The sequence below is a fragment of the Apis laboriosa genome, unplaced genomic scaffold, assembly GCF_014066325.1.
Source record: "Apis laboriosa isolate Shangri-la unplaced genomic scaffold, ASM1406632v1 scaffold38_cov145, whole genome shotgun sequence".
NCBI lineage: Eukaryota > Metazoa > Arthropoda > Insecta > Hymenoptera > Apidae > Apis > Apis laboriosa.
The window spans coordinates 2937482-2963896 of NW_025223092.1; the positions used below are offsets into that span (position 1 = coordinate 2937482).

General features: G+C 34.6%; 1 protein-coding gene across 1 annotated transcript; it reads right to left on the reverse strand.

The window, feature by feature from the left end:
• Window positions 1-25321, reverse strand: LOC122715514 (protein gooseberry-neuro-like). The gene is made up of 6 exons (XM_043937766.1): window positions 25270-25321; window positions 20333-20646; window positions 15779-15890; window positions 1398-1594; window positions 682-1105; window positions 1-233 (listed from the first exon to the last, which is right to left on the reverse strand). Exons 1-6 carry the CDS (start codon window positions 25319-25321, stop codon window positions 1-3), a joined length of 1332 nt encoding a protein of 443 aa, XP_043793701.1.
• Window positions 25322-26415: the final 1094 nt, after the last annotated feature.

Sequence of the window (26415 nt, forward strand, 5' to 3'; positions counted from 1 at the left end):
TTAAAATATGCCGCCCACGCTTCGATGATAGTTGAGCTGAGCGTGTTGGGAATAATCGTAGCCCTGATCGTACCATTCCGCCGCCGATGCAGAATTCCCGGTACCAGAAGACGGTGTACCAGCATGACTCGCGTGCGAGGAATGCTGATGACTCGAATGACTCGACGTGTATTCACCTTGGAAGTGATTGAACTGTCCCCAACCGAGTTGCGCCCTGGACCAATCGGTGTTCCCTGTAATTGGGTCGAAATTCGGCCCGCGTTCAACATTAACACGCCTCGAAAACGAGAGAATCACCAGAGATGATTCGTTTGAGGTCGTCGTCGGGGTTGAGGTCGATAACATTTCATTCGAAGCAAAGATGATGAAAGAAGGAATGATCATATATGAACGTGCTCACCGAAGTTGCGTTCGTTTGCAATTCGATGAATTCTTTCTTTAAAAATTTTTATTTCAAAAATGGTGTCTAGAAGGATCGAGAGAAAAGATAAAAGTTTTCGTAGAAAAATATTGGTTCGTATAAATTTCTCGACACAGAAGAGACAAAAACTAATATATCTATGAAAAGGATTAATTAATTTGGACGATGGAAGAGAAAGATCGTGACTCAGGTTTGACTCTTCCTATCTAAAAATAATAAATTAATCCACATCTTATACAAATAATGAGAACGCAACTCACCTGGATTGTGAGAAAGGGTCGTGGGTGCCCCGTGAGCGGCAGGAGGTTGAATCGTTGGTACCTGTCCAAGCTGCATCGCGTGTCCCTGCAACGAGCTCAGGTGGCCGGAGATTGACACCGCGTGCCCTTGAAGAGCGCTACTGATCGTGGAGGGCACCTGGGCGGCTGAGGTCGTGGCCGACATCTGCGCGTTGCTTCCTGGCACTTGGTGAACACCGCCGCTCGTTTGTTGCAACGTGGTCGGGCTGTGGTGCAACGTGGTCGGTATTTGCGCTATTCCAGACGGTATTTGAGGTACCTGAGGTAATTGAGCGAGCTCGTGACTGGCGGCGTATTGGCAGGGTGTTAGAGGTAGGCTCGCCACCGAGTGAGCTATGCTTCCAGCGTGTTTTCGCAATCGTGCTCTGCGATTGCTGAACCATACCTGGAACAACGAAAAACGTTTTGTGTTTCAGTGTCAATTCACTTGTCATTTCATCGTTGTTTAATTGTCGTCGTAACCTTTTCCGCTTCGACGAAAAGAAAGGTTCGAGTCGTTTTCATCATTCACGAGTACAAAGATAGTTTTTATTAGCGATAGTTCTCTTTCTTTTTCAGGCCTTCGACATTTCATATAGGATGAAAAAGAAAAGGAAAGGAAAACAAGATTCGAAAATCTATGATTATTGTTAATCTACATTAATAAATGTAGAAGAGGAACGAAATATTTTAATTACTTGGATCCTTGCTTCCGTGAGACCTGTCCTCTGGGCCAATTCTTCCCTGGCGTAGACGTCCGGATACTGAGCACGTTGAAACGCTGTCTCCAGTTGCTCCAGTTGCTCTCCTGTAAACGTTGTCCTGCTTCTGCGTTGTTTTCGTTTCAAAGGAATACCCGGCTCGCTTTCGGTATCGGATTCATCGCCACACCGGCCTGCGGATCATGGAATTTATTATCATTATACTCGCCTCGTTATATCGATTTGTTCCACTTTCAACATCGAACAATTGATAAACTTTCACGGATGATTAATTTATTTTTCGTATTCCATGGAATTTTAATTTTAAATGGATTACACTTTCATAATTGGTTAATTTAAGAATTATATAGTAAATATTTCTTGAAATTTATCCATTCTTTTAACTCTTAGCATTGAAAAAAGAGGCATTAATCAAGAAAATATGTATTTCCTTTTTTCCACGTAGAGCCTTCGATTCTCTTTTACCGACGCACAACGTGAACAATAAGAAAAGTGATCAAATAACAAATCTGTCTCTCCCCTATCTCCACGAGATTCCTCCAATTCCTCCCTCATAAATCGATCGTATCACTATCAACTGATCGTATCCTCAGCCAAGACACTCGAACAGCCTTTCCTCGTCCGTTTAATTCCGCTCGACGAGACAAATCCGCAGGTAGCCAAACATCATAGTAATCTCCATCGAATGGAGGCAACAGCTCCTTGTCATAACAGACTTCCTCCTCTTCCATTTTCCCCGGCGTTCTCGCCGGCGAAAAGAGCACGCGAGCCACCAACCACGTTTGAAACGAAACGAAAACGCCTGAATTTCCACCGATATCCTTTCACGATGGAATCGTCGAACGTGTTCGAAACGAGCCTCTCTTCGCACAGAGAAATCGAGGATACAATAGAGCGTTGTGGACGCTCGATTGGACGATAATGGTGGACAATCGGCGGGACAATGGAGGAAGAGACTCGACTTAGGGGAGAAACTGTTCAAACTCGAGCGATCATTTCGAGATGGTCATCCCTTATTGGCTTATTTCGTGAGCCTGTTTATATTGTTGTTGCTGTGTCTTTTACAACAACGCAGATTGCAGAGAGTTGTGGACGCACGAGCTCTCTCGACCGAGTAAACACGAAACGGGGATGATTTGGCGAATCGAGACGCAACAATGAGCGGCGTATGTAAGAGGATATAAAAATTATAAAGAAGAGTGTTGTTGAATGGGAGACACATTTTTGTTAAACGCTCTTCTGTGTTTGGCTCGAAGGAAAATGTTTTGGGGATGGGTTTGGGAGAAAAGAAATTTTTACGCGATTAGAAATTGTTGGTTAACGATGGATCTTCTGGCTTCGTGGCCTGCCTTTGTTCTGGCGTGGTTCTGAGAAAAATGTAATGTAAAATGTAAGATTATTTTTGAATAAGTTGTTCATTCGAGCCGAGCCTTTTAAGTTTATTTATCAATATAATCAAAAGTTACGTTTTTATAATAATAAAGATACTGAAATATTTTAAAAAATTGTGCGACTATTATTAGGTGATCCTCATTTTCATTACAAATTGCATTAAAATTTTTACGGTATATAAAATTTGTATGGTTTTCTTTGGACGAAAAGAATACGTATCAATGAATTTTTAAAAAATTTTTTTATATATAAAGAAGCAAAAGATACGTCAAACACGAAAAATTTTAGGGCGTTATTCGATACACAGAAAGAATAAAACGCATGATTGCTCGTTAATAAATTGCAAGATTAATATCATGTAATATTTTATATTAAATCAACAATTTTTTATTAACAAAGGTTACTATAATTTACAAACTTTTATCGTGAATTCTCTCAAATATATGTTCTTTATCTCAATAAATCTTTGAATCTATGAAAACGCGGAAAAACCACAAAGGTACCGACATTGTGTCATTTGAGAAAAGAGGGAATTCTTCTTCTTCTTTTTCTTTCTTTCTTTTTTTTTTTTTTTTTTTTGTAAGAACGGCAACGGAGTCATGTTTTGCCTTTTCGACAGTAGAACCTGCCTCGAATCGTTGCCACGCAATGAACAATACCCCTCTTTTCCTGCGGTTTTTCACTTTGTGCCAAAGAAACGTCCAAGGATGCGACAGAAGTGTGCAATTTGCTTGCCGTATTCCCAGCGGCGGTCTTTTGAAGTGCCTCCACTTTCTAGGAGCCGCATCACATTTGTCAAAACTTGATCCCCTCTCCTCTCATATAGCCCAACAAGTTTTAAAATCTCTGATCAACAACAATTTTTCATTTCACATACTTATATAAATATAATAAATTAATTTCAAATATCAATCATTAAACGATCAATAAACACGCTCGTTCCTTAATTTTTCTAATTTTAAAAACCTTTTTAAAATTGATACACATTAAGATTATCACATCGACGTTCGTTTCTTCGTCGAATAAAACCGAGCAAACCTTCCACTTTTATTAATTTAAACTTAACCATCGAGTTTAAACAATTTAAACAATTGATTTATCGAAGAAAGTTCACTCTACGGTGTGTCATCACGAAAAATTTCGAGAGCAAGCCGTGGTAAGGTGATTATTATCGTTGCTAGTCATTGGCCAGGTGTCATCGTGATGCACGGGACGTGGCAACGGCTTCGATGATCGGTGGTGGTAGCTGTTTAATGGGTCGACGTGAAATATCGACGAGGATTTTTCGTGGCCCGTCCAAGTCTGGTCCGCGGTTCACCCGCGACGAGGTGACAGGAATTTAAACCGGGTGTCCGTCGGCTTTATTGTAAATGCAACTTGTCTCCGAGGCATTCTTCCATTCTTCCGTTTGTCATAGGAGAAATGCGTACGGTACGGCAAAGGTGCCGCCAAAGGGATCACCGTGGTCATCCTCTTGTCATTCGTGTTCAACGCGAGAACATTTTTTTTTTCTTCTTCTTCTTCTTCTTCTTCCTCCTTTTTTTTTTTTCTTCATCGCCCGACCGGTAGCCTTCGAATCGAATCACACATTTTCTTCTTCGACCGACTTGTCGAACGCGGATACGTATCTATTGTCTTCATCTATTCTCGATGTTATTCAAATTTTTGTTAAATCTTCTGTTATTCTAAGAGAATATTCATATTTGATCCATATCGTTCGTTTGTTGGAATCTTTTGTATCAAGGTAGTGCAAAACTTTTAATTTTTGTTAAGTTCGTTATTGCAATAATTATTAATTATATTAATGGTGCTTGGGTTGGTGAATTTATTTTAAACATAAAATTTGTTCGTTTTTCATTTATTAGTTTTATGATAAATCATAAGATATATCAATCGCAATTAATAATGGAAATTATTTTGGTTAAATAGCGAAGATATTGAGGATTTTAATTTCAAAAAACTACAGCTATATCTATTTCATATGTTTCGTTTCTTCTTTTGTCGTTAGAGCAACATCGAATCACAAAGATTTCCTCTTTGCTAACTTTTTTTTAAAATTTTGTTTCAGATGAGCTGGAAGCAAAAGGAGAAGGACGATTTCCTATCAAGAGATCGATTAATTGTATCCCATATGTTAAAGTTTTAACGAGAACTCGTTGATGAATCTCGTTTTATAAATTATCTTCGTTCCATTGTTCTAACATTCTAATTGTGGTTTGAATGTATCGGTGAATTGCGACTTTTGACGTTGACTGTCTCATCCTTCTATTAAATATTCAAATTTCTTTCTTGGGGATTAAATAAATAAACGCGCGTATAAAGATTTTCTTCTATTGTCTCGTTAAAGTATAATAATATTTTTAAACGATAATGTAATTTTCGAAATGATAATATAATTCAATAAAGATTGACTTAAAGAAATAATAATATATTACAAATACAATAAAATCTCCTATATATGTTTCGTATATAATAAAATAAAAGAGATACAACGGATAATAGAATAATCAAAAAAATTATTCAAATGCGATTCAGCAATATAAATATAAGTTTATTTATATGGAAATGCTATATCTATTTAGTAATTAACATGAATTTCTAAGCATGAATAATGTAAATAATTAAATAAAATACTTATTATCGTTTTCTACAACGACATTATAAATATCTAATTATTAAAAATCGTATTTCTTTTTTAATTTCGTTTTAATCAACGATTAACACGGTGATCCAAAAAAAAAAAAAAAAAAAAAAATACAAAAATACAAAAATCCAATTCCTTTTAGAAGCCTTCGTTTAACTCACGTTCCTCCCGTTTATCAAGGAATTTTATCAATTAATCCATCCTGCATCGTGTTTATTTTTCTTTCCTCTTCAAGGCAAACAGAGACGGAATATTCGATGTTGCACGATCAGAAGCTGATGTACGACGCTGGTTGACGCACGACAAATGCCTTGACCGGTGAATTACCCGGTTCATAGAGGGCGATCATTGGCTGTCGGTCGGGTTTACTCGTTGATAGGCACAATCAATATCGAGATGAAAAGAGAGGCGATTGGTTGAATAGAACGCGTGAAAAGATGCGTGTAATCAATTAGAGAGGGCCCGCGGTGTCGAGAGCAAATATCTCTTTCGAAGCAACGTCATCCTGAAATGTGCTGGTCAGCATCCCCGCTGAGCAAAGTTCTGTACGTTTACATATGAACGTAGGCTCTGTATATGTAACGAACCTCGTCGGTGCACACCAACTCTTGGAACACTTGTAAATGGCTAGATACCTAGACGTAGATCCGTGTACAGATTGTCTTGGATAATTTCGTTTCGACTTTAATCCTCGTTCTTCTCTCGTTCCAAAGGACAAAATTTTTATATAATATCGTTACTTGTAAAATGATAATTCGTCATTTCGTTTGTAGAAGAGATATTATTATTTTTCTTTTTTTTTTACATATATCTTGATGCATTGGATTTAATTCGATCGATATTTTTCTGTCAGAGATCCGAATTTAGTTACTCAATACTTGTATATCGGATGGATAAAAGTTAGAATTTCTGTTCTGATCAAATAGGTAAAAATAACTTGTAATATTCGCAGATTTATTGAAAACAAACAGTAAGCAGTCGTATAATTTCCTATAATACTTCATATACTCACATGCATTTCATATATTGTATCTGGAATTATAAATATTATAGGTACCTATTAAAATCCTCCGTTGAATAGATTTAATACTTGTTACTTCTTCTCAACAAGTTAAAATAACAGAATCAAACGAATCTTGTTTCGTTTCTCTTTCTTTAATAAATATACCTACCGATTTTCAAGAATGGATTCCCCTTTTAACGTCGTTTCTTAAATAATATACTACTCTACAACTGTGCATCTGTTACAACTACTCACTAACCTTGAATACAAATAAAATTTACATCACATCCGATCAACAATCCTTTTTTAGAATCTAAAAAAAAAAAAATAGAAATAGGAAATCGTATCGTTGAAATTGGCCAATATAATTTAATAATACCCAATAATAATTTTCCTCAACGAATTCGAATCTGATCAGAATCGAGATCGCGATGGAGGATTCGATCCGGAAAAACGGGGAGGAAACGTATCGTGGGCAAACAACATTGGTTCCTGTTCTGCATCCTGTTGTGTCGTAGGGGAGAGAGTGGCCGCTTTCCTGCGCCTCCCTTTTGCTTTCCGCGTGTCGAATCGCGGCCTGAATGGTGGAAAAGGTGCCGCACCTTCGTAGGTTATAAATCTAGCCGGTCCCTCCCTATCCCACCTTTCTCTCTTGGCGAGGTCCTAGGGGGTCTTAGTGCCGTGTGTGAGGTCCCCTAAATGGTAACAAATGTCTTCGAAATGCCAACAATGAGCCGCGAAGCGGTTGACATCCGAGAGCGCATTTTATTTTCCTGTCAACGGCTCTCCTCTCCCTCTCCCTCTTGCGGGACGAGGAGGGAAACAGGGGCTGTCATGGCAGCCTTGTATACGATTGTTTAATAGGGAACGCGATGTCTGATTATGGCGTATGGGGGTTGGTTGCCTGTGAGCTTTTGGATTTTTCTGTTCTGAAGCGAGAGTTTTAGTTCTATCTTTGCTTTTTGTGTCTGGCATTCATTTTGATAATTGTAGTTTTTCTTGGTTTATAGGCATTTACTTTATAAAATAAATTTATCGCAGGCAATGGTTTATCGGGTATTTAAAATCGTTTTATTTTTCTAATATTTATTCAATTATAATTATCGGATGGGAAATCATCAAATCACAAAATTTAAAGAATCCTACGAATCGCAAAAATTATACTTGATTTCGTAATAAATCAATTCTTTCTTCTCGCTCAAAATTGATTTTCACACCATGAAATCATTGATATAAAATAAAAATGTGTAAATAATTATCACTTCACCTCGAATAATAGTTGTAAAATATCGCAAAAATAACGAAAAATAATATTCCCGAGAAATCACACTAAACTCTCGAAATGGCATATAACCGCATGGAACGCTATAATTTGTCTTGTCAGCGTTCTTGCAAAGGAAGAAAGAAGAGGTCCAAATGGGACCAAACTGTCAACACGAACGATGATTCTTCTCGACGTATCGACCTGGCCGACCGTTTGCTACTTCTTCAAGTACAAATCAGAGCACGTAAGATATTCTTTGGAATTGTAAAGGAGTCACCGCCCAAGGATCATTAACCGCGAGCACGGTGGTCTGTCCACGGTGGAAATCGCACGAAGGAATTTTAAGCTCAGATCTTAGGATTATGCAGGGTCGTTTCCGTCTTTTGCCAGGAAAAAAGGGAAAAAATAACGAAACGAACTTTTTTTTTCTTTCTTTTTTCATTTACGTATCTTTTTAATATATATTTCTTAAGTTGTGAAATTATAAAGGTTCGGAGAAATAGAACGACGAAATTAGAAAAGTTTAAAAAATTATAATATGACTTAGTTATGTATTAAAAAATATTTTGAATATGCGAATATTATTTTATGTATAATACGATAAATTTCTTTTTATAATGATTGTATATTTGATTTTAAATAAACGAAGAAATTTTGTATTTATATATAGATACATCAAAATAGTCGTGTCAGTTTAATAATTGGTCAGTAATTGAGAAAAGAAAAAATGATTTATAAAAATTTTCACCTCTTTAGAAATTTTACAGGCAATTAATAGGTTGAAAAAAATTTTTTTTCTTTTAACATTAAAACACATCTACTATAAGTAAAAAGTCCAAGTATTAATTTCATATTAATATGTGTTTAATTAATAAATACAAAAATTAAATCTGTTAAATCATTAAAACGTAATAATAATTTTAATATTATGAATAATTTACGATTCTGTTTCCAAGAGAACAATTAAATAAATATTAAACCATTTCATAGTAAAAAGAATCATCTGATTATCTGGTTATTATTACTAGAGACTTACATTTGTACTCATCTAAGTTTTTTATCAATATCTCAATAGTTTCAATAATTTCATCATATAATTAGCATATATTACCAAGCAAAGAGAATTGAAAATTTTAATTAAATGGCGTTTTAATGAAAGAGAAGTTTAGTTAGCGAACTGTGAAAATGCGAAACAAAGGAGTTAAGTCGAGTTAAGTGAAGACATTGAACACAGAATGGACGAAGAAGAAGTATAGAAAGGAAGATGAGTATAACTGTCAAACTTCATTTCATACTGTCACTCGACTTCGCCGATGTTGCCTCGTGTGCAATCTTTGATGTCACGAAAACTTTTATACTTCGACATAATAGAGTACTAAATCTAATGTGCTTTAACCAAATATTCTTTATTTTCTCCTTTGTCATTATACCTCATAGAATTAATAATTCGTAAGTTATTACAGTGCATTAACTTGCTAAATTATTGATCCTTGCGAATTATTATGCAGTTTGCAAATTGCCAATTCCTAGAAAGTGTGCCTCCTAATCAAAGATAGCGGCGCACGAGGTTTATGTACCGTAATGATTTATCACTATCATTTTCTTTCACTGGTGGTGCAATGCCTAAGCAACGTTTATTGTGAAATTTTAAGTCAAAACTTGGTTATTATTAGTAGATACCTATATATTTATATTTCTGATTCGTAAACTCGATAAAATGATAACAATATTGGATTAATATTCAAATCTGAATACTATATTAAATCGTTACATAAATATTGATAATCGAGTTTATCAAGGATACTAACAAAAATATTAGATCACGTTCTTCGAAATTATTTCATTTTTAACTTTCACACTTTTGAAACTTTTATTCGCAATAATTACCTTTATTACATTTACACTTTTCAATTTCAAAAGGAAATGAAACATCAAAATCGTTCAAAAAATTCCAAAATAGACAACATCTTTACCCCTTTATAATTTGACGTTTCTCTTTCGAGTCAAGTGGATTTCATTAAATCCATAAATTCTCACAGTGTCACACCTTGACGTAATCTCGACTACTCTTCATCCGGTTGGCTCAATCTCTGGCCGCTTGCATTAATGTTTTCACAGATTACAATCAAACGTGAACCATTACACGGATCGGGCCAGTGTATTCTCGATATGAAAAGGATTACGTGCTCACGTGACAAGGAGCGCAACAGCGTAACGTATTAGATGCACGGCTTGATATCGTGTCTGACAGGTTGCTCCTTTTCTTTGACATTGCTCCTTTTTTCCCATTCTTGACACGCTCGACCCGCGCCCTCCTTCTCATTTTCTCCCATTCTTTTTCAATCCGGACGCCTCATTGCGCCAACCGTCTCGTGCGTGTCCCTCCCGATGATCATTTTGATCAAGTTCGTTCCGATCACCGTCCACGTTTCATATTTTTCCCCTATGAAATTTTGCGTTATTTACATATACGTTTGTTTTGCATCCATTATCTATTATTCGATGATGCATTTTAATCCGTAAATGAAGACGAATACGAATTTGATCGTAGTGAAGAATAAGAATCGTGTTTAAGGTGTTTATTATTTGGAAGGTAATATTGTGTTTCGTGGATGAAACGTAATGAATAGAACGAAAATATTAAGCTAAGAAACATTGTATGTTTTTGGTTTGTTTATATTGTGAGAAATTAAATTGCTTATAATAGTTCGCGAAATTTTCATGTACTTTCATGTTTAATCTCTTTAATCTTGTTTGGTAACAGAGATATCACTCGATGATATGATATAACTATGATTACAAGGTGGAAATATATGTACAAACGTATATACACTTAATTTTGTCTATCTAAAGACACACAGACATTTACAAGTTTGATATTTTATTCAATTTTATTATTTTAATATGATAGTTTCCACGAGATATATTTTCAATCAAATATTTTCAACGTATAAAGAAAATGACAATATAGAACTACGAAACTACGTATTTGAGATCGAGCAAGTGAGATCGCTAAGTATGCGGGTTAAAGAGCATAGAAATAAGTTAAATCAATGTCTTGGATTCTCAGCGGCGCGTCGATCATCGATACAATCAATAAACCTGATTGTGAATCACTTAGCGGCGTTGCTCATCGTGTCGGCTGGTTCCGATTACGTAGGAGGTCGGAGTTGGTGTAAAGGATCAGAATGAATATATATATATATAACACATATGAAATAAGAAAGAGAAAGAGAGAAACAGAAAGATAGGAAAAGGGAGAGAGAAAGAGAGAGAGAGAGAGAAGGAGGGGTTGGTCAGGACCCATTAGGCTAATCCCTCGTCGGCGGCCTCGGCCAAAGGAATGAGAAGGAATGAGAAAGCCACAGGCTACGTGTCATTCCTGCTCGCTTGCCGACACCTATACTCGACCGACACCTTCGTGGCCGAGCTGTACGAGTATATCCGCTCAGAGGTGCTCCCTATCACGACCGTTCTCTCGTATTTCTTCAACGTCCACGGTTGAAATTCGTTCGTTCGTTGTCCTTTCTGTTCTTTAGAACGAGACACTTTATTCGATCTTGAGACAGAGTGGTTATAGATGATATATAAATTTTTAATTTGAGAAAAATTAAGTTTCTTTGCTGAGTTGTAGTAAAGCTTTAGATGATAATCTAATCGAATTCATTGTGAAGGAAAAGTAGATTTAATTGAATTTTTAATTAAACAGAGTAAAATTTCTTCCTGTCAAACATGCTGTGTTAGAGATGATAGTTTTAGGTCTTGTGTGATGGTTTAAATGAGGAATTAATTAGTAAAAAGAAAAATTAAGGATCAATTGGAATTTCTTTATTTGAAACTCGAAACTATTTGTGGTAGTTTTAGATAAAGGATTGATTATTAAAACAAAAGTGAAAAAATTATCTTTAAATTTGACAAACTAAAAAATTTTATAGTTTGTATTACTTTTGTTTTGACAACATTTATATTTATATATTATATATAAATATTTGTTATAATATAAAACTTATTAATGTTGGTACATGATCTTATTTCATCTTTAATTCATCTTTTAATAATAATAAGCATATTTTTATTGATATTTTAAAAATTATTTTCAACTCGTGATATATATACGAAAAGCAACGGGTAAGATTTGATCCTTGGGCCATAGTTTGCCGATATATGCTTCTTGAAACCTATCATCAGAGGAAATCACCTTAAAACAACATTTGCTTCAAAATGTTTGAAGTTTTGCTTATAATAGCTTTTAAAGATTAAAAATAATATTTTAAAGAAATTTCAATATTATTCCAAATTCCACATTATTAGACACAATTTTTCCATAAATTTATATTAGAAAACAAACAAACAACTTAACATTTTGCATTAAAAATTGTTTGGAAAATTGTGAATCGAATAAATTCAATTATTCTCGTCATATATTTATTTAAAATCAGATGTGTAATGATTGTTCCAACCCCAGTTACTATTATAATAATTACAATCTTGTGCTCTTGTAAGATCTCGATCCACGATGAAAAATGTTTGATGGATTAACTTTTAATTAAAAGATATTAAGCATTAACGACGATCGTTATGCGGGGTCGATGAATGCTTGAGCACGGTCTATGCCGATGGATATCTCTAATTGAGGGGTTCAGTTTTAAAACGGCCGGCAACACTTGGGGAATGCTTTAAGAACAGCCCTCGACTTTACACCTGTCCCGTTTCACATTTTATTAATATTCTGTTGTTATCTTGATATTCTTGAATCTAATTATCATACTTTGGCATTGATTGTAACATATTTTTGTAAAATATTCGTGTCATTTAGATAATCGATAAGTATTATCCGTATCACAATATTACATCATTTCACTCGTTGATATTCCGAAAAAATTATGAACGAATAATAAATCTGAATATATGGGAAATTCAATCAAATTTTTCCAAAATAACAACGATCAATTACAATTTCTTACAATGACGATTAAAATTTGTTAAACTTTTCAACAAGCATCTTTCAATTACATAATTTAACGTATACTTTAATTTATCGTGTAAAATTTAATCTACATTTCTTAGATGTCCCCTGCTTCCAACAATAATACTATGGTGACAATCTCATTCAAATTCCTTAATGCCAGGATTACGAGTCTTACCATTATCACGATGGAATAGCACATACATTTTCATGTTGGCATAAAATATACGAAAAGTCACTACTTTGAAGACATTCGTGAGTCATTATGTAAAATTACTTTCTATTTAAACTCATCACTACCATATTAACAAGTTTACTATCAAGCATAATAGATAATGCAAGAACCTATAGAACTTTTCCATTTGTCCATCGTCTAATTTTCATCCATATATTCACCCTTCCCCAAATACCTCCTTCACACCCACACAATAGATAATTCGACGATAAAAATCCCATTGTCTTTCCATTTCGTATCAAAAGTAAAAAAAAAAAAAAAAAAAAGAAAAAAAAAACCTTAAAGTTACTCATCAATAGACCTCAACGTGTCACGATGCAATGGGGGGGTCCATAAATGAGCACCACTGTCGACGTGTGGCAGGCGGCCCGTTTGATCTCCGCGGGACCCTTGCAGGGCCCACGGTCCCTTTGCCTCCTCGCCTCTTTCCTCGCATTCCCCGAGATCCACGATCGAAGGATCTATCCGTCCTCCTCCCACTCCCTCCCCCTTGGGCCCACTTCCCCTCTCTCCCTCCCTCTCTAAAAATAAACGCGCGTCTCACCAATATATTCCCATCTCCGTCAGTTTCGTCGACCGCCTTTCGTTTCTCTCATCCTCTTCCCGTTTCCTCCCCCGCTCGCGCAGACTATTTTTATTTATGAGACCCCTCATCCCCCTCCTCATCGAATTCTCTCTCTCTCTCTCTCTCTCTCTCTCTCTCTCTCTCTCTCACTCTCTCTTTCTCTGCCCCCTTCTTGACCGCGGCAACGCGCCAGAACGGTCAGACTTTTTAAGACTTCGGAACACCTGTACCGCTAATTCCTCCTTGTCTACCTGTATCACTCACGAAAACAAATTCCCGCCTCGTGTCAACGGGCAGTGACTCGTTGTCGCTTAGCAATCGGGATCGTGTTGTTCGATGGTTGTTGAGGAATTTTTATCGACGGGGAATGGTGAATTGTTTAGATAAATTTTAACGATTTTTCAGGATTAATAGTGACTTTTTTCGACACTTGAAATTTTTATCGAACGAATATTGAATGTTGTATCGGATTTGTTGGTGATAGATATTATTTATTTCTTTTTTTGAAATAGAATTTTTGGTTGATTAGGAAATAGAGTAGATAGTTTCTAGCTCTTCTTGATGATTAGTAATTGATCTTTCTAGTAATGGTAGATTCATGAATTTATTCTAATATTAGATTGTTTAATAATAATATGTTTAGAAATTGATATTAGCTTTTTTAATATAGACTGGTTTTTTGATAGCTATTCAGAAAGAAATTTTTGTTATTATCGTATTGGGGAATATTTGTTTGGATAATTTTTTTATTTTATTTCATAAATGATGTTATATAACCTCTTTGATGTAGGTTATTTTTTATGACAGCATATAAAACCATCAATGGCTCCATGATGTTATATAATTTAACCTTTAGAGAACGCTATTTATCCTATTGTTATTTTTTTCCTCGGAATTGAACACGGCAATTTAAAATTAGATAATTTTCAATTAATTTAAATTCAACGTATAACACAAATTTCTTCTCTAGAGATACTATAAATAAACTGATAATAATGATAATAATAAAAAATAAATTTCACTTGTCCATTCCTCATCATTTTATCATCTCATTCACCGAATACTCTCTGTTCCATTTAAAAAACAAAAAAGAAAGAAAAAAAAAAAAAATAAATTCTTCGCAAGAATTCAAGAAGGAAGTCACTAAAAAGGGAGGGTCCATTCCGATGCCCGCGGAATGAAATGAGAAAAAGGGAAACGAGAAGACTAAGGAAACGAGAACAACAAGACAAGAAGGAGAAGAAGAAGGAGAAGAGGGATAATGCGTGCCCCGTAAGATATTGACACTCCTGTAATCCGTTTGTCGGACGTGTGGGCAACCTGGCTAATCCTGCTCACGCCCACCGAAGATTAAATCCTGAAGGCTTCCCGGCTCATTCGGACTAACGTTCGCCTAACCGACGATGTAGGATCGGACTTAAAGTCCCGTACACACGCTCGCGTACGTCAAACTTCGTTCTCAGATACGAGAGGTTAAAAGCTCTTGCCTCCCCGACGATGGATCCCTTCCTCTTCTTTCCTTTTTTTTTTTTTTTTCCGTCTTTCGCTCGCGATATCGCCTTTCTTTTTCTTTTGCCGCACTCGTGATCGTTTCTTGGCCTTCGTTTCTATTCACTCGCGTTTTTTCACCCCCGTGGGAATGAATAATTAAGGCGATGATGCGAAGACGTCGTGCGACGTCGTCGAAGAGATGAAGAAGAGAACGGTGACGTTTGGGTTTCTCAGTTATGTGTTTTGGGACGCTGTGGAATTTTTAAGGTACGTTTTTGTTTGAGTGAGAAATTTTTCGTTTTATTGTTATAATAAGATGTTTTTCTAAAAGTTAATTTGAAAATTTTTGGAAAAGTATGTTAAAATTTTTGATAATTGTTTTATGTTTCTTTTTTATACAGATTGTTGAAGTGTAGAATAAAAAATGGTGAGACTAATTGTTGGGATTCAATGGTTTGGAAGTTGTTCATATGTGAAATTACGAATTTTTGAGGCCATGTTAGATTTTTATTCAACTGGACGATGGAGATTCGATTGGACGATGAAATGCGCGCCAAATTTAAATCATTTTTCGGATAATTTTTTGTATTATTATAGGATTAAATTAAATCATATATCAGAATAACTAATCGATAGTTTTAATAACAGAAGTTTGAAAAAATACTAGGCAATAAATTTGTGGAGAAACATTAACAAAAAGTTTTCTCGTTGTCTTAATCAAGATATTAATTGTCGAATAATGGTTCGATATTAATTTGTAAAATTATAATTTGTAAAATTTGTCATTCTGTACTCACCCCCGCCTAATATTCCATCGATGGTGTAATCTTTTTTTCCATCGTCACCAGGTCGTCCACCACGAAGTAATCTGCTGATGGAACTGACACTTGGAGGATCCGTGAAACCTTCCTGTTCAAACGAAATATCCATGTAAAAAGAATTCTATAACTCTTTCAAAACTCATTTTTTGGATTAACGTTTATTTAACTGGATCAGAAATATATCTGGCCAAAAATAAATTTTTAAAAAACCAAAGGATGCTTCTTTCACTTTCCTACTTAATAACGTTGTTCAAATTTTCTTGCTTATTAATTAGAAAAATTCAAAGCAATATTAGAAAAGTATATAAAATAATTAATAATTAATATTAATCTTCCTGCTTTCGTCTTTAAACAGGTGTTATTTTTTTAAACTATTAAATCTCTTTTAGAAATAGAAGAAAAAAACATATGTGGAGACAACACGAGTTCGCTGCCGGCGCATCGTAGGTTGCACTTTGCCTGGCATTTGCGATTTGCAAATGCACCCTACTGCACTACAATTTCGCGCGATCATTTTCAAAGTAAAATATACATTTTGCGCCGCTGAGATTCAGCGTTATTATACATCGTGTTGTGCACCGTTATGCGCAAGTATTTACTACGCTTGAATTCTTCGATAATACGGTTAGGTAGATCGCGAAGTCTTTTTGTCTATTTCCTTTTTCTTTCTTTTATTTTTGCGTGCGAGAAACTGAATAGATTTGCTCGAAAAAGTTGACAACATGAATAGTTTCGAAATTGTATACGCGTCTCGAATTCTGGACAAATTTATTAGCATTTTCTATTGTTGAGTGCAGTTGTTTTGGTTAACAGTGAAGAGAATGAAGAAATCGTTGATATTTAGAAGGAAAGATTATATTTAGGTTTGGAACATAAGTTGATACGTTTGTGAAATTTATAAATTTTTAGATAAGTTTATTGTAGATAGAGTTTTAACATTGAAAGTGTATTGAATTTTATCGAAAAATTTTTCAAAACAAATATTACGTAAAATTTAAAAATTGTAAGAGACTTTTATCTTGGAATTATAAACAAACATTGAATGTTAACTTTGCAGTAGACTTTGAATTAATAGAAAAATATTACGAATAAGGAATTTTCTATATGTTTATTCTTCGTTTTTCATAGTTATTATTCATATTTCAATCTCAAATAATTTAAAATATTCTTGTAAATTATATATATCTATAATTACGTTTATCTATGTTTCGAGATTTGAGAATTTGAAATTTTTCCAAGAATATTTCTTGAAACTGTACAATCATTTGCAAAATAAATGCATTTTTTTTTGTCAATTGCACAACACAAAAGATATTATACTCAATACTGGAATTCAATTAGATCTAATAAATGTTTTACGAGCACCGAGAAAATTAAATGAACTAAAAAAATTCGTAAAAACAAATTAATATTCTAATTGCATCGCTACTGGTCTATATTTCATAAATCATAAATGTCAATAAAGCAAAAATATACATACAATAAAATAGAAACCAATTAAATATGGAACTAATTAATAATAGCAATGAAAAAATCCAAAATCCGCACCTACAGTTAAAAATCTAATCTAATCAATTGTTAATTAAAAAAAAATACCTTCATTTCTTCATCAATGATAAATTTCACAATTCATTATATCACCTGAAAATCTGTGAAAATCTCCAATCTTTACATCTCCTCTTATCCCTCCCCCTTTATCTCATCGACCAATCACTCTTCGATCATCAGATAAATTTTAACATTTTATCCCGATAAAAGAGAGCTCGAGAGAGAATCGAGAAAATCGATGGTGGCAAACTACCTATCAGAAAAGTCAAAAGAAACAAAAAAAAAAAAAACAAAAAAGAAACAAAATATAGAAAAATCCCTCCAGGATGGAGACGAAAGAATCGTGTCTCTACGCGTTCGACGAGGATCAAAGAAAGAAAAAAAAAAAAAAGAAAAAGGAGGCACGCCTGACGAGAGATAAAAGTGGACCAACTCGGGCTACAGTGACTTGAGAGGGGGTGGAAGAAGTGGAAAAAAAAGGGGGTCGTCGGTGTCGATGGCTATCTTTCGGATCGGCGATCTCAGAAACAATAACGATCCTTGTGCCCGTTGGTGGCGGCCGAGGCTTTGGGTCCAGGGCGATGACAGCAGCGAGAAAGACGGACCTCTCTGTCGGTTAACGCGAGGAGAACGGCGCTGGTGTGGTGGATAGAGGAGGATGGATGCCGCCCCGGGTCCTACGGGCCCAGGAACGCCCCCTTCCAACATTAAATGCCGTATTAATGCCGGCCACGACCGCCTTGCTTCCACGACTCTCTCTGCAACGGCGTACGCGTTCACGAAACCGTTTTTCCTCTTTCGTCCTCCGCCTCTCCGCTTGCCTCCACGCGCGGCCTCTTGTGCCCTTCTACGCCCCTCTTTGTCTTTCCCGCGCCTCGAGACGGAGCGTACCTCTCCTCTTCCAGCCTCCAACGATTTATCTCTTTATCGAGGATCGGCTTTGGGGTTGTACCACGTGGATCGGTTCCATCGTGGATCGGTTTTATCGGTTCTATTGGTTTTATTGGATCCCTGTTGATTTTGTTGGGATCGATCGTCGGTGGCCGATCGTTGATACGAATTTCGAAGAGGGTGGAGAGGGTGTGGAGCCAAAATTTTAACATCGAGAATTTATAGGGTTTTCACGAGATGCGCGTATGATTATTTAGATTGATACTATGAACGAATTTTGTTGCTTTATTCATATGTAAATAATGGGGAAATAATGGGACGATGAAAGCAAGACGCAGCTGTCCATTGGTGCAGGACATGTGCCTTTTATTTTTTACTTTATTAAATTTCATGTTGGTACCAAGTATTATAGAATTTTTGTATCAAATATGTAATCTATCTACTGTTGTAAATAAGACTGTACTTTTCACTTTTTTCCCCAATATTCTTATCATTAAATTTTATTAATCATGATTTTAAAGGAATGAAATCCACGATGATCCTTTATTCTTCGTCATGGAAGAGATATATCAAAATTTATTTCGTAACTGTTATCCAAATATCTTGATCAAAGCTTATAGAAATTGGATTTGATTTATAATTAAATTAAAACTGGTGATAACAACAAACAATAACCGCCTTTTGTTCAATAGAAAATTAATAAAATCTACTTCTAAAAATAAAATAAAGTTTTTTAACAATTAGGAAAGTTTAATTAGAAATCTTCAATTTTAATTCTTCAAGTAAAAATTCTTTCAAACAATTTCAATTACAACACGATCTTTACTGTCTCCACTGTCTTCCCCTTTAAGAAGAGATGATTAACAGCTCGTGCATCTTGTTCACGCCTTTCCATTATCACAATTTTTCTAATCGCCTATCGAGCATCCATCCATCCTCAGGAAATTATTATCCTGAGCGAGTGTTTCAGCCGTATCCGTGGTTGTTCCCTTGGCCGATGTTTACGATTTTTCAAGGTGTCGAGATAAAACGGCCGTACACGGAAGAAGGCTATTCTTGGAAAAGTCGTTTTGCATACTCGAAAATCGCGGCACGAACGAGGGAGCGTTACGCCAATGAGGCGTGGGTGTAGGCGGCGGCCAGTAACGTATTAAAGGACACGCGAGTCGCCTCGGGGCGCTCACGTACACCCCTGCCCACCTTGTGCACGCCTCGTGCACAAGATTAAAAAGCCCCACTCACTCGCGATCTTTCGAGAGATATGGGGACCCTGCGGAAACGTCCACCCCCGATCGAGAGGGTGACGACGCCCTTCGATGTTTTCCTCAAATGGAAAACTCCACCCTCGAAATTTATCTGGTTGGAGAGAAAATTACGACAATTTTTTGAATTTGATAAGTACGTGATTAAGAATATTTATGCAAAATTTGAATGTTGTAAAAATTTACGGAGAATGTACATGAGATGGAAGAAGATGTAAGATATTCAAAGGAATCGAAGTGAATATTTTATTTTTGTTTAAAATTTAAGTATCAATGTTAGATTGCAATTGAATGTAATAATATTGAACGATGATATTTTTCGATGTTTCTCTGCAAAGTGAAAAATTAATAACTGGTTAAGAGAGATATGACAGTTTTTGAATTTGGATACTTATGCATTTATATTTTAAAAACGTATAGAGTATGCTTTAAAAATATTTCGATATTTAGAGGCTGAATCAAATTTTTCCTTTCTAATCGTGGCAATGCAATTTTCAGTTTTATCAAATTTTCGCGATTGAATTATATAAATTTCGATTTGATGATGGCACATCAAGATCTTATATCTTTAGTAACATATCTAAATGATTGTAGTGTTTTTTAAAATAGTCTCAAAATAGTTTTATAGTATAAAATAAAATGAAATCAATATAGATCAATGTAGAAATAAATAGTGTTAAAAATATGTTTTTCAAAAATGTACCTATCTTATATTAATTCCCTTATATTAAATTGAAAAGATATTACATGGAATAATAATAATATATATATATAAAGGATTATTATATATATCTACGTAAGATTTCAAGAAAAATCATCAGTTTCTTACCTTCACCAGTTTTTCCCTTATTTCCCATGAGAAAATTCCAGGATTGTCCCTTTTCATCTCCTCTATCCTCGCCTCGATCTCAGGGGTGGCTACCCTCGGCTTACTGCCACCAATCACTCCCGGTCTTATGGAACCGGTCTCCTGGTACCGATTCAAAATTTTCGAAACGCATCCGTGAGAAACGCGAAGCTGCCGCGAGATCACGCAGGGACGAACACCAGCCGCTGCCATTTCGACGATTTTCAGCCGTATGTGATTCGGAAGAGGTCGGCCGTTGATGAAAACGCCTCCCAATTGATTCATACGTCCCTGTCCTGTCGGGAACATTTCATCAGTCTTTATGCATTCGATTCGTGGAACGTGAACGTCTCAATCAGGGATTGGATACAGATCATAGTTTCAAGTTTCGATATTACCTACAGTAGGTAATCGATCATTCGATCGTTGGTTACTTCAATTTTTTTTTTTATTATTATTGAAAAATATTATTTTATTTTTTATTATTGTTCGTATAGTAAGAGAGATATTTGAAGTATCTATGTATCTATATATATTTGAAAAAAGAAATAATGATTATAAGTTTCGTGTCGATGATAACGATCCATCGATCTTTGTAAAATTTACTTTGGAACGTGTTTGTTTGTTACTTTTGAAAGGATTAAAGATATTGGTGATACTATTATGTTTAAATGCAATGTAATTGCTATAAGATATTATTTTAAAAATATCATAGAATTTACATATATCACATTTATATTTATATATATCATTTATAAGTGCAAGTTACTTCCTATCAATGTTTCATAATTTATTATTAGATTACGAGATAATAGCATGGTAGATGGTACTGGCTTTTACTCCTATTATAAAATCATTTTTTTTTCCAATTACTTTTCATTAATAGCGGGATAATAACTTTTCTGAAATAACGGGATTATTTTTATACAGATTAGACTTCAAGCGTTTAAGATCATTTCTAATCAAACAATTTCCTGGTTTATTATAATACGTGTTATTCCAAGTCAAATTAATTAATTAATTTTGCTTTACGTACATGACAATTGTAGTATGTCTTAACTTTTTTTGAGACTACTAAGATATTATAATCTATACATTTGTAACATAGATACTTATATTTAGATTTTAAACTTGTTACAATTTTTTTGATTAGTACAGAAACAGATTTATCGAGACATACTAGATATTCTATTAGAAATGAGATTAATTCCGCTTTGAAAAAAATGATTATACAAAAATTTATAAAAAATATAAAAGCTATAATATGCATTACAATATCTGAAGAATAATGTAAATCTCTGTTTAAACTTCATTTCTTTCAGTTCATAGTCATATTCATAAAAATATATTGATATCCAACAAAAATCATTATATATATATATATATATATTCCAAAAGAAAAATCTGTTTCAAAAGAATTAAGTAAGATTTCAAAATATCTTCTTTGAAGAACACTTATTTATCTTAGAAAGAGAAAAAAAAAATAAAGAAACGAGATTCGAATGCTATTGATCTGAAACTAAATAATTAATTGAAAAACATCGTCACATCTATATTTCAACCGAGATCATTCGAATTTATTTAAAATTCTGGTTCTATCACAGATTCAATTTCATTATCGAGCAGTTTTTCTTGTCAAAAGAGAAAATTAATTGAAAAGTGAAGGCTCGATCATAAACCGTCAATGACAAAAGTTTGATGAACGAGTCTAATAGCTTGAGATCCTATTACAGAGAAGATTAATAGACATACAAATTAATCCGTTCCGATTCCTCATAGAGATCGTGCGTAGATTTCCTCTAAGGTAAAATAATATTCAATTACAACTAAGCAGAGGATAGATCTAAGAGGATTGAGAAAGAGACGAGGAATCGATGAGAAAATAACATGATTTTGTTACAAGAGTGTTCCTGAAATGTCTCAAAATTTTCGAATACTTTGAAATTTTGCTATATAACTCATGCTATAGTTTATAAAAATCAATTATGCATTCAAATGTTTAAAAAAGCTTAAAGCACGTTAACGAGAGGGCAATTGTACTTATCGATAATTACATTTAATTTATATTTAATCAAGAAAGACGAGGCAGAAAGAAAGCGATATAAAACTTCAAATTTGTCAATGATATTACGAAATGTCAGACAATATTATTAATTATCAAATGATGATCAAAATAGGAAGGCATTTAATGTTTTATTTGAGGATAATATTTTCCACTAATCTTTGTATCGTAACAATAAATGCATCGAGAAAAGCTGAAAGATAGGGAAGTATGTGTCTCTTATGTCACAGGATGAAAGTTAGTAGGGTTGTGCAACGGATTGCGCAAATGATGGGTTTCTAATACCCGACGCTGGCGAGTTTACTCTATTCGCATACGTACGAGCGGTGAAAAAGCCTGCTGCTAAAATATTGTTGCTACGAAAGCCTGTGTTGAGAAATCGGACAATTCCTGGAGCAAAGGACTTGCATATCAATCGTGAGATTGTTGGCTATGTGGTTCATTTGAGGAATAAACAATGCCTAGGTGCAATTTTGAATCCCGATGGATAATTTGGATTAGATAATAGGAGAAATTCTGATTTAAAATCGATTATTCTTATCAATTTCGATATATTTTTTTTAAATTGATAACAATGATAAATTTATATAATAAGTTTTATCGATAGTTTTGATTTGGATTTGCAGCTACTTGAAATATATGGGTTTAAAATTTAAGGAAGAATTGAATTGGAAAATGAAAAAAATTCTTTAACATAATTGCATAATCTTATAAATACTATTCTTATATAGACTTTACATACATAGATAGGTAATCTTCAGATATTCAGAATATTAGGTGGATAAATTTAGAAGTTAAATTCTTTTTTTACACACATGAAAAAAATGTGTTTCTATTATGAATAAATTGACGTAAAAAATTGTTTTCCAATGTATTTTTTTTTCGAACATATTGCAAAAAACATATTTTTCCATTAATAATAATTGAAAAGGGAATTTTTTGTATACAGTTTAAAAAAATTTAGTCACGAAAGAATTAAGAAATTCATATTTTCACAAGCATCGTATTATTAAATAAGATAAGTTTAACAGTGGATGCTAAATAGGTAGATAGATTTTGCAATTTTTTTTTTTACAAACTATGAAGAATAATTTATAACTTATAATTATTATTTATAACTTATTTCCGTCAATTGTTACTACAACAACTATTAGATTTCATCACTCTCTAAATACAGGAACAAAGGCAACTAAATATTTTTCCAAACGTAAACAGCATATTTAACAACATTTTTGACATCTGTATTGTACGGTATCCACGAGTAAAGAATCCTAACGAAACAATTAATTAAAATTCTACCATACGAAGAGTTCCTCTAATGATATAATAGAAATGCTAATTAACATTCAGAGAGATCGAATATTGAATATTTATCAAGTGACGAGGGTAAAGTAATCACTGTGGGTACATTAACTTTGCGAACTCTTGCTCTTGCTCTTACCATGTGCAACAAGCAAGGAAATGAATTTATCAAAATTACGATTCATAATGATCAGTATCTTATGCCTATAGTGGGTATTCTGCCTGATTGAATAAAAGAAGTTACGCATGACTGGAGCAACTCTTTATATTGTTGCACGTGTCATGCAAATGTCACATAAATTCCTTTCACTTTTTTCATCGTTGAAACAGGTATTCCCATTTTTTCTTGATTGCGTATGTTTATATTAAAGAACGAATATTTTCTCTGAAAACCATGCAATAAATGATTAAGGAAGATGTTTATAGGCAAGATTTTTCCTTATTGGATTTAATATAACTAGATAAATATCTATCTAGTTATCTAATAATCGGAAGCAAATTAATTAGGTTTTATTGACTCTTTGAAAGTCGATTTTATGCCTTTTGTAAATTATCCTTATACGTTTCAAGATGATTTCTCGTGCAAGGTGAATTAAAGAAAAAAATAAAATTTGTTCGTTTCGAGGTTTGTTTCGTTTTGCAGTAAACTAAATTTGGCTAATTTTTGATGAAATGCAAATGAATTGTCCATATAAAAAATAAACGAGAAATGTAAGATAAAATTTTAATTGAAATTGAAAATTATATATAAATAATTATCTATGTTCAATGATTTTTTTCAATGGGAAAATTTTATTCTACATTTTTTCCTATTTTCATATAAATAACAATTTATCAATAATTTATTTGCTTTGGAAATTATCAAATTTGATTTTCTAAAAAACGAAGTTTTATAGAAATGTTATTTTTTTATCAATTCATATGGAAAATTATTCTGTGACAATCTATATTCTTAATTAGAATTAAGTTATTCTAAAATTTCTTTTTTTCTCTTTTTTTTCCTATTTCTTAACTTATAATTAACATAACAAAAAAATATTTCTTATCTCTTTTATTTATTCAAAGAAAACTTTAAGTATCCGTCACTAGAGAGGCTAAGGGAACATCTTCTACAGAGATCCTGTATTTTTCCGGAGCTTTCATAACTTTATTCTTCTAAAACAATAACCGAAGTGAATCATACTTATACATATTTCAATAATGTATTTAAAAAAACCATTTAAAAAAACCAGTTCTTTTATACAGAATCATCGGGTCAAATTGATTATTCTATTTGTATTTTAATTAAAACAAAATAATCTACGACAGTCAATCAATAGTCATCATAATCTATATACCATAAAATATTTAATCAATTTTATAAAATGATCCAGAACATTTGAAAAATTAAAGAGAAACTGGATCGAATGTTCCAATACCAAAAACTAAACCATGCCTTTTTCTCAAACAATTACAAAACAATTTAAAGAACAGAATCTAACAATTCTCATCGGTTCCAAACAAAAAGATACAATAATAATCTCGAACAAATTTGACAACCGCCAACAGTACCAACCTTGAAACGGATATCCACCGAAAATGGGCCTCATTCCGCTGGTAACGTCCATCTTTCCCTCGTGTCGAACAATCCTCTACACTCCAGCGTTGCCGACTTATCTTCCTTACTTCTTTGTCACTTACTTCGATCCTCACCCGCGAGACGAAACACAAACTATCCGTTTTCACTAACCGCGAAACCGTGCGTGCTACCAGACAGGCAGAAGCACGAGGGCCGTCACCGTTGTTGGCCCGAGGCAAAACGACTGCTTGGACGAAACGGCGGAGGTGGAGGACGAGGAGGAGGACAGACGGGGCACATCGGCCGCTCGCGATGGGGGCAGGGCACGCGCGCGTCAAGATGAAAGGGAACGACGCTCGACACTAGCGCCGGGCTGTGTTGCTTAGGGTGGAAAGGGGGAGGGTGGAAAATGGATGGAAAAACTGGCTCAGCCAAAGGGGGTGATCGTCGACGAATAAGGAAGAAAAGGAACAAGCAGGCTGCACGCGTGGCTTTCGTTACAAGAGGTACCGCTGCAATAACGTGTCAGTTGTGGGGCCACCGGTCCCCTCGTGTCCCTTCAACTGCCTTCCAGAGAGCAATGGGTGGCTCTCTCTTTCTCTTTCTGTTTCCCCCCCGCGGAAAAAGGGGGACTATCGACTCGTTGGGACTGACGGGGGCTCCCAGTGGGGTCCTATCGGTCGGCCACGCCCTTCCTCCTTCATTGGCAAGTCGACGCTTCGCAGTGGGCGTTGCACGTTGGGGACACGCCCACCGGTACTTGGTTCGACGTTCACTGGGTATTCGATCGGCGGGCTTTTCGTTTTTGCGATTGAACGGAGGTTTGGGAGTTTGGTTTTGGGGTAAAGGGATGTCCGTTTGGTGTACGAGGGAGTGGAAATAAAAGTAACGTGGTGGAGTAATGAAATTCGATGGTGATTTTTGGTATTTTTGGTTTGTGGCGCGTTTGGATGTGGCTTTGCAAGATTTTTTGATTGAATGGGAGTGTTTTGGGATACAGGGATGTTTCGTTGGTGATGGTTATGAAGCCTGTAAGAGGAAAAAGTATGGTGTAGTGATTGAATCAATAGAATTTGATATACGAATATGTTTATTTGATATTATATTGGATTTGATTTTGGAGAATTTTGTTTATATATAGAA

Coding starts and splice junctions, on each gene's coding strand:
- LOC122715514 (XM_043937766.1), bottom strand. CDS start 25,321: ATGGACGTTACCAGCGGAATGAGGCCCATTTTCGGTGGATATCCGTTT. Junction 1,595..15,778: donor CGATGGAATATTAGGCGGGG/GTGAGTACAGAA, acceptor CATGATCCGCAG/GCCGGTGTGGCGATGAATCC. Junction 234..681: donor GACCCTTTCTCACAATCCAG/GTGAGTTGCGTT, acceptor ACCCAATTACAG/GGAACACCGATTGGTCCAGG.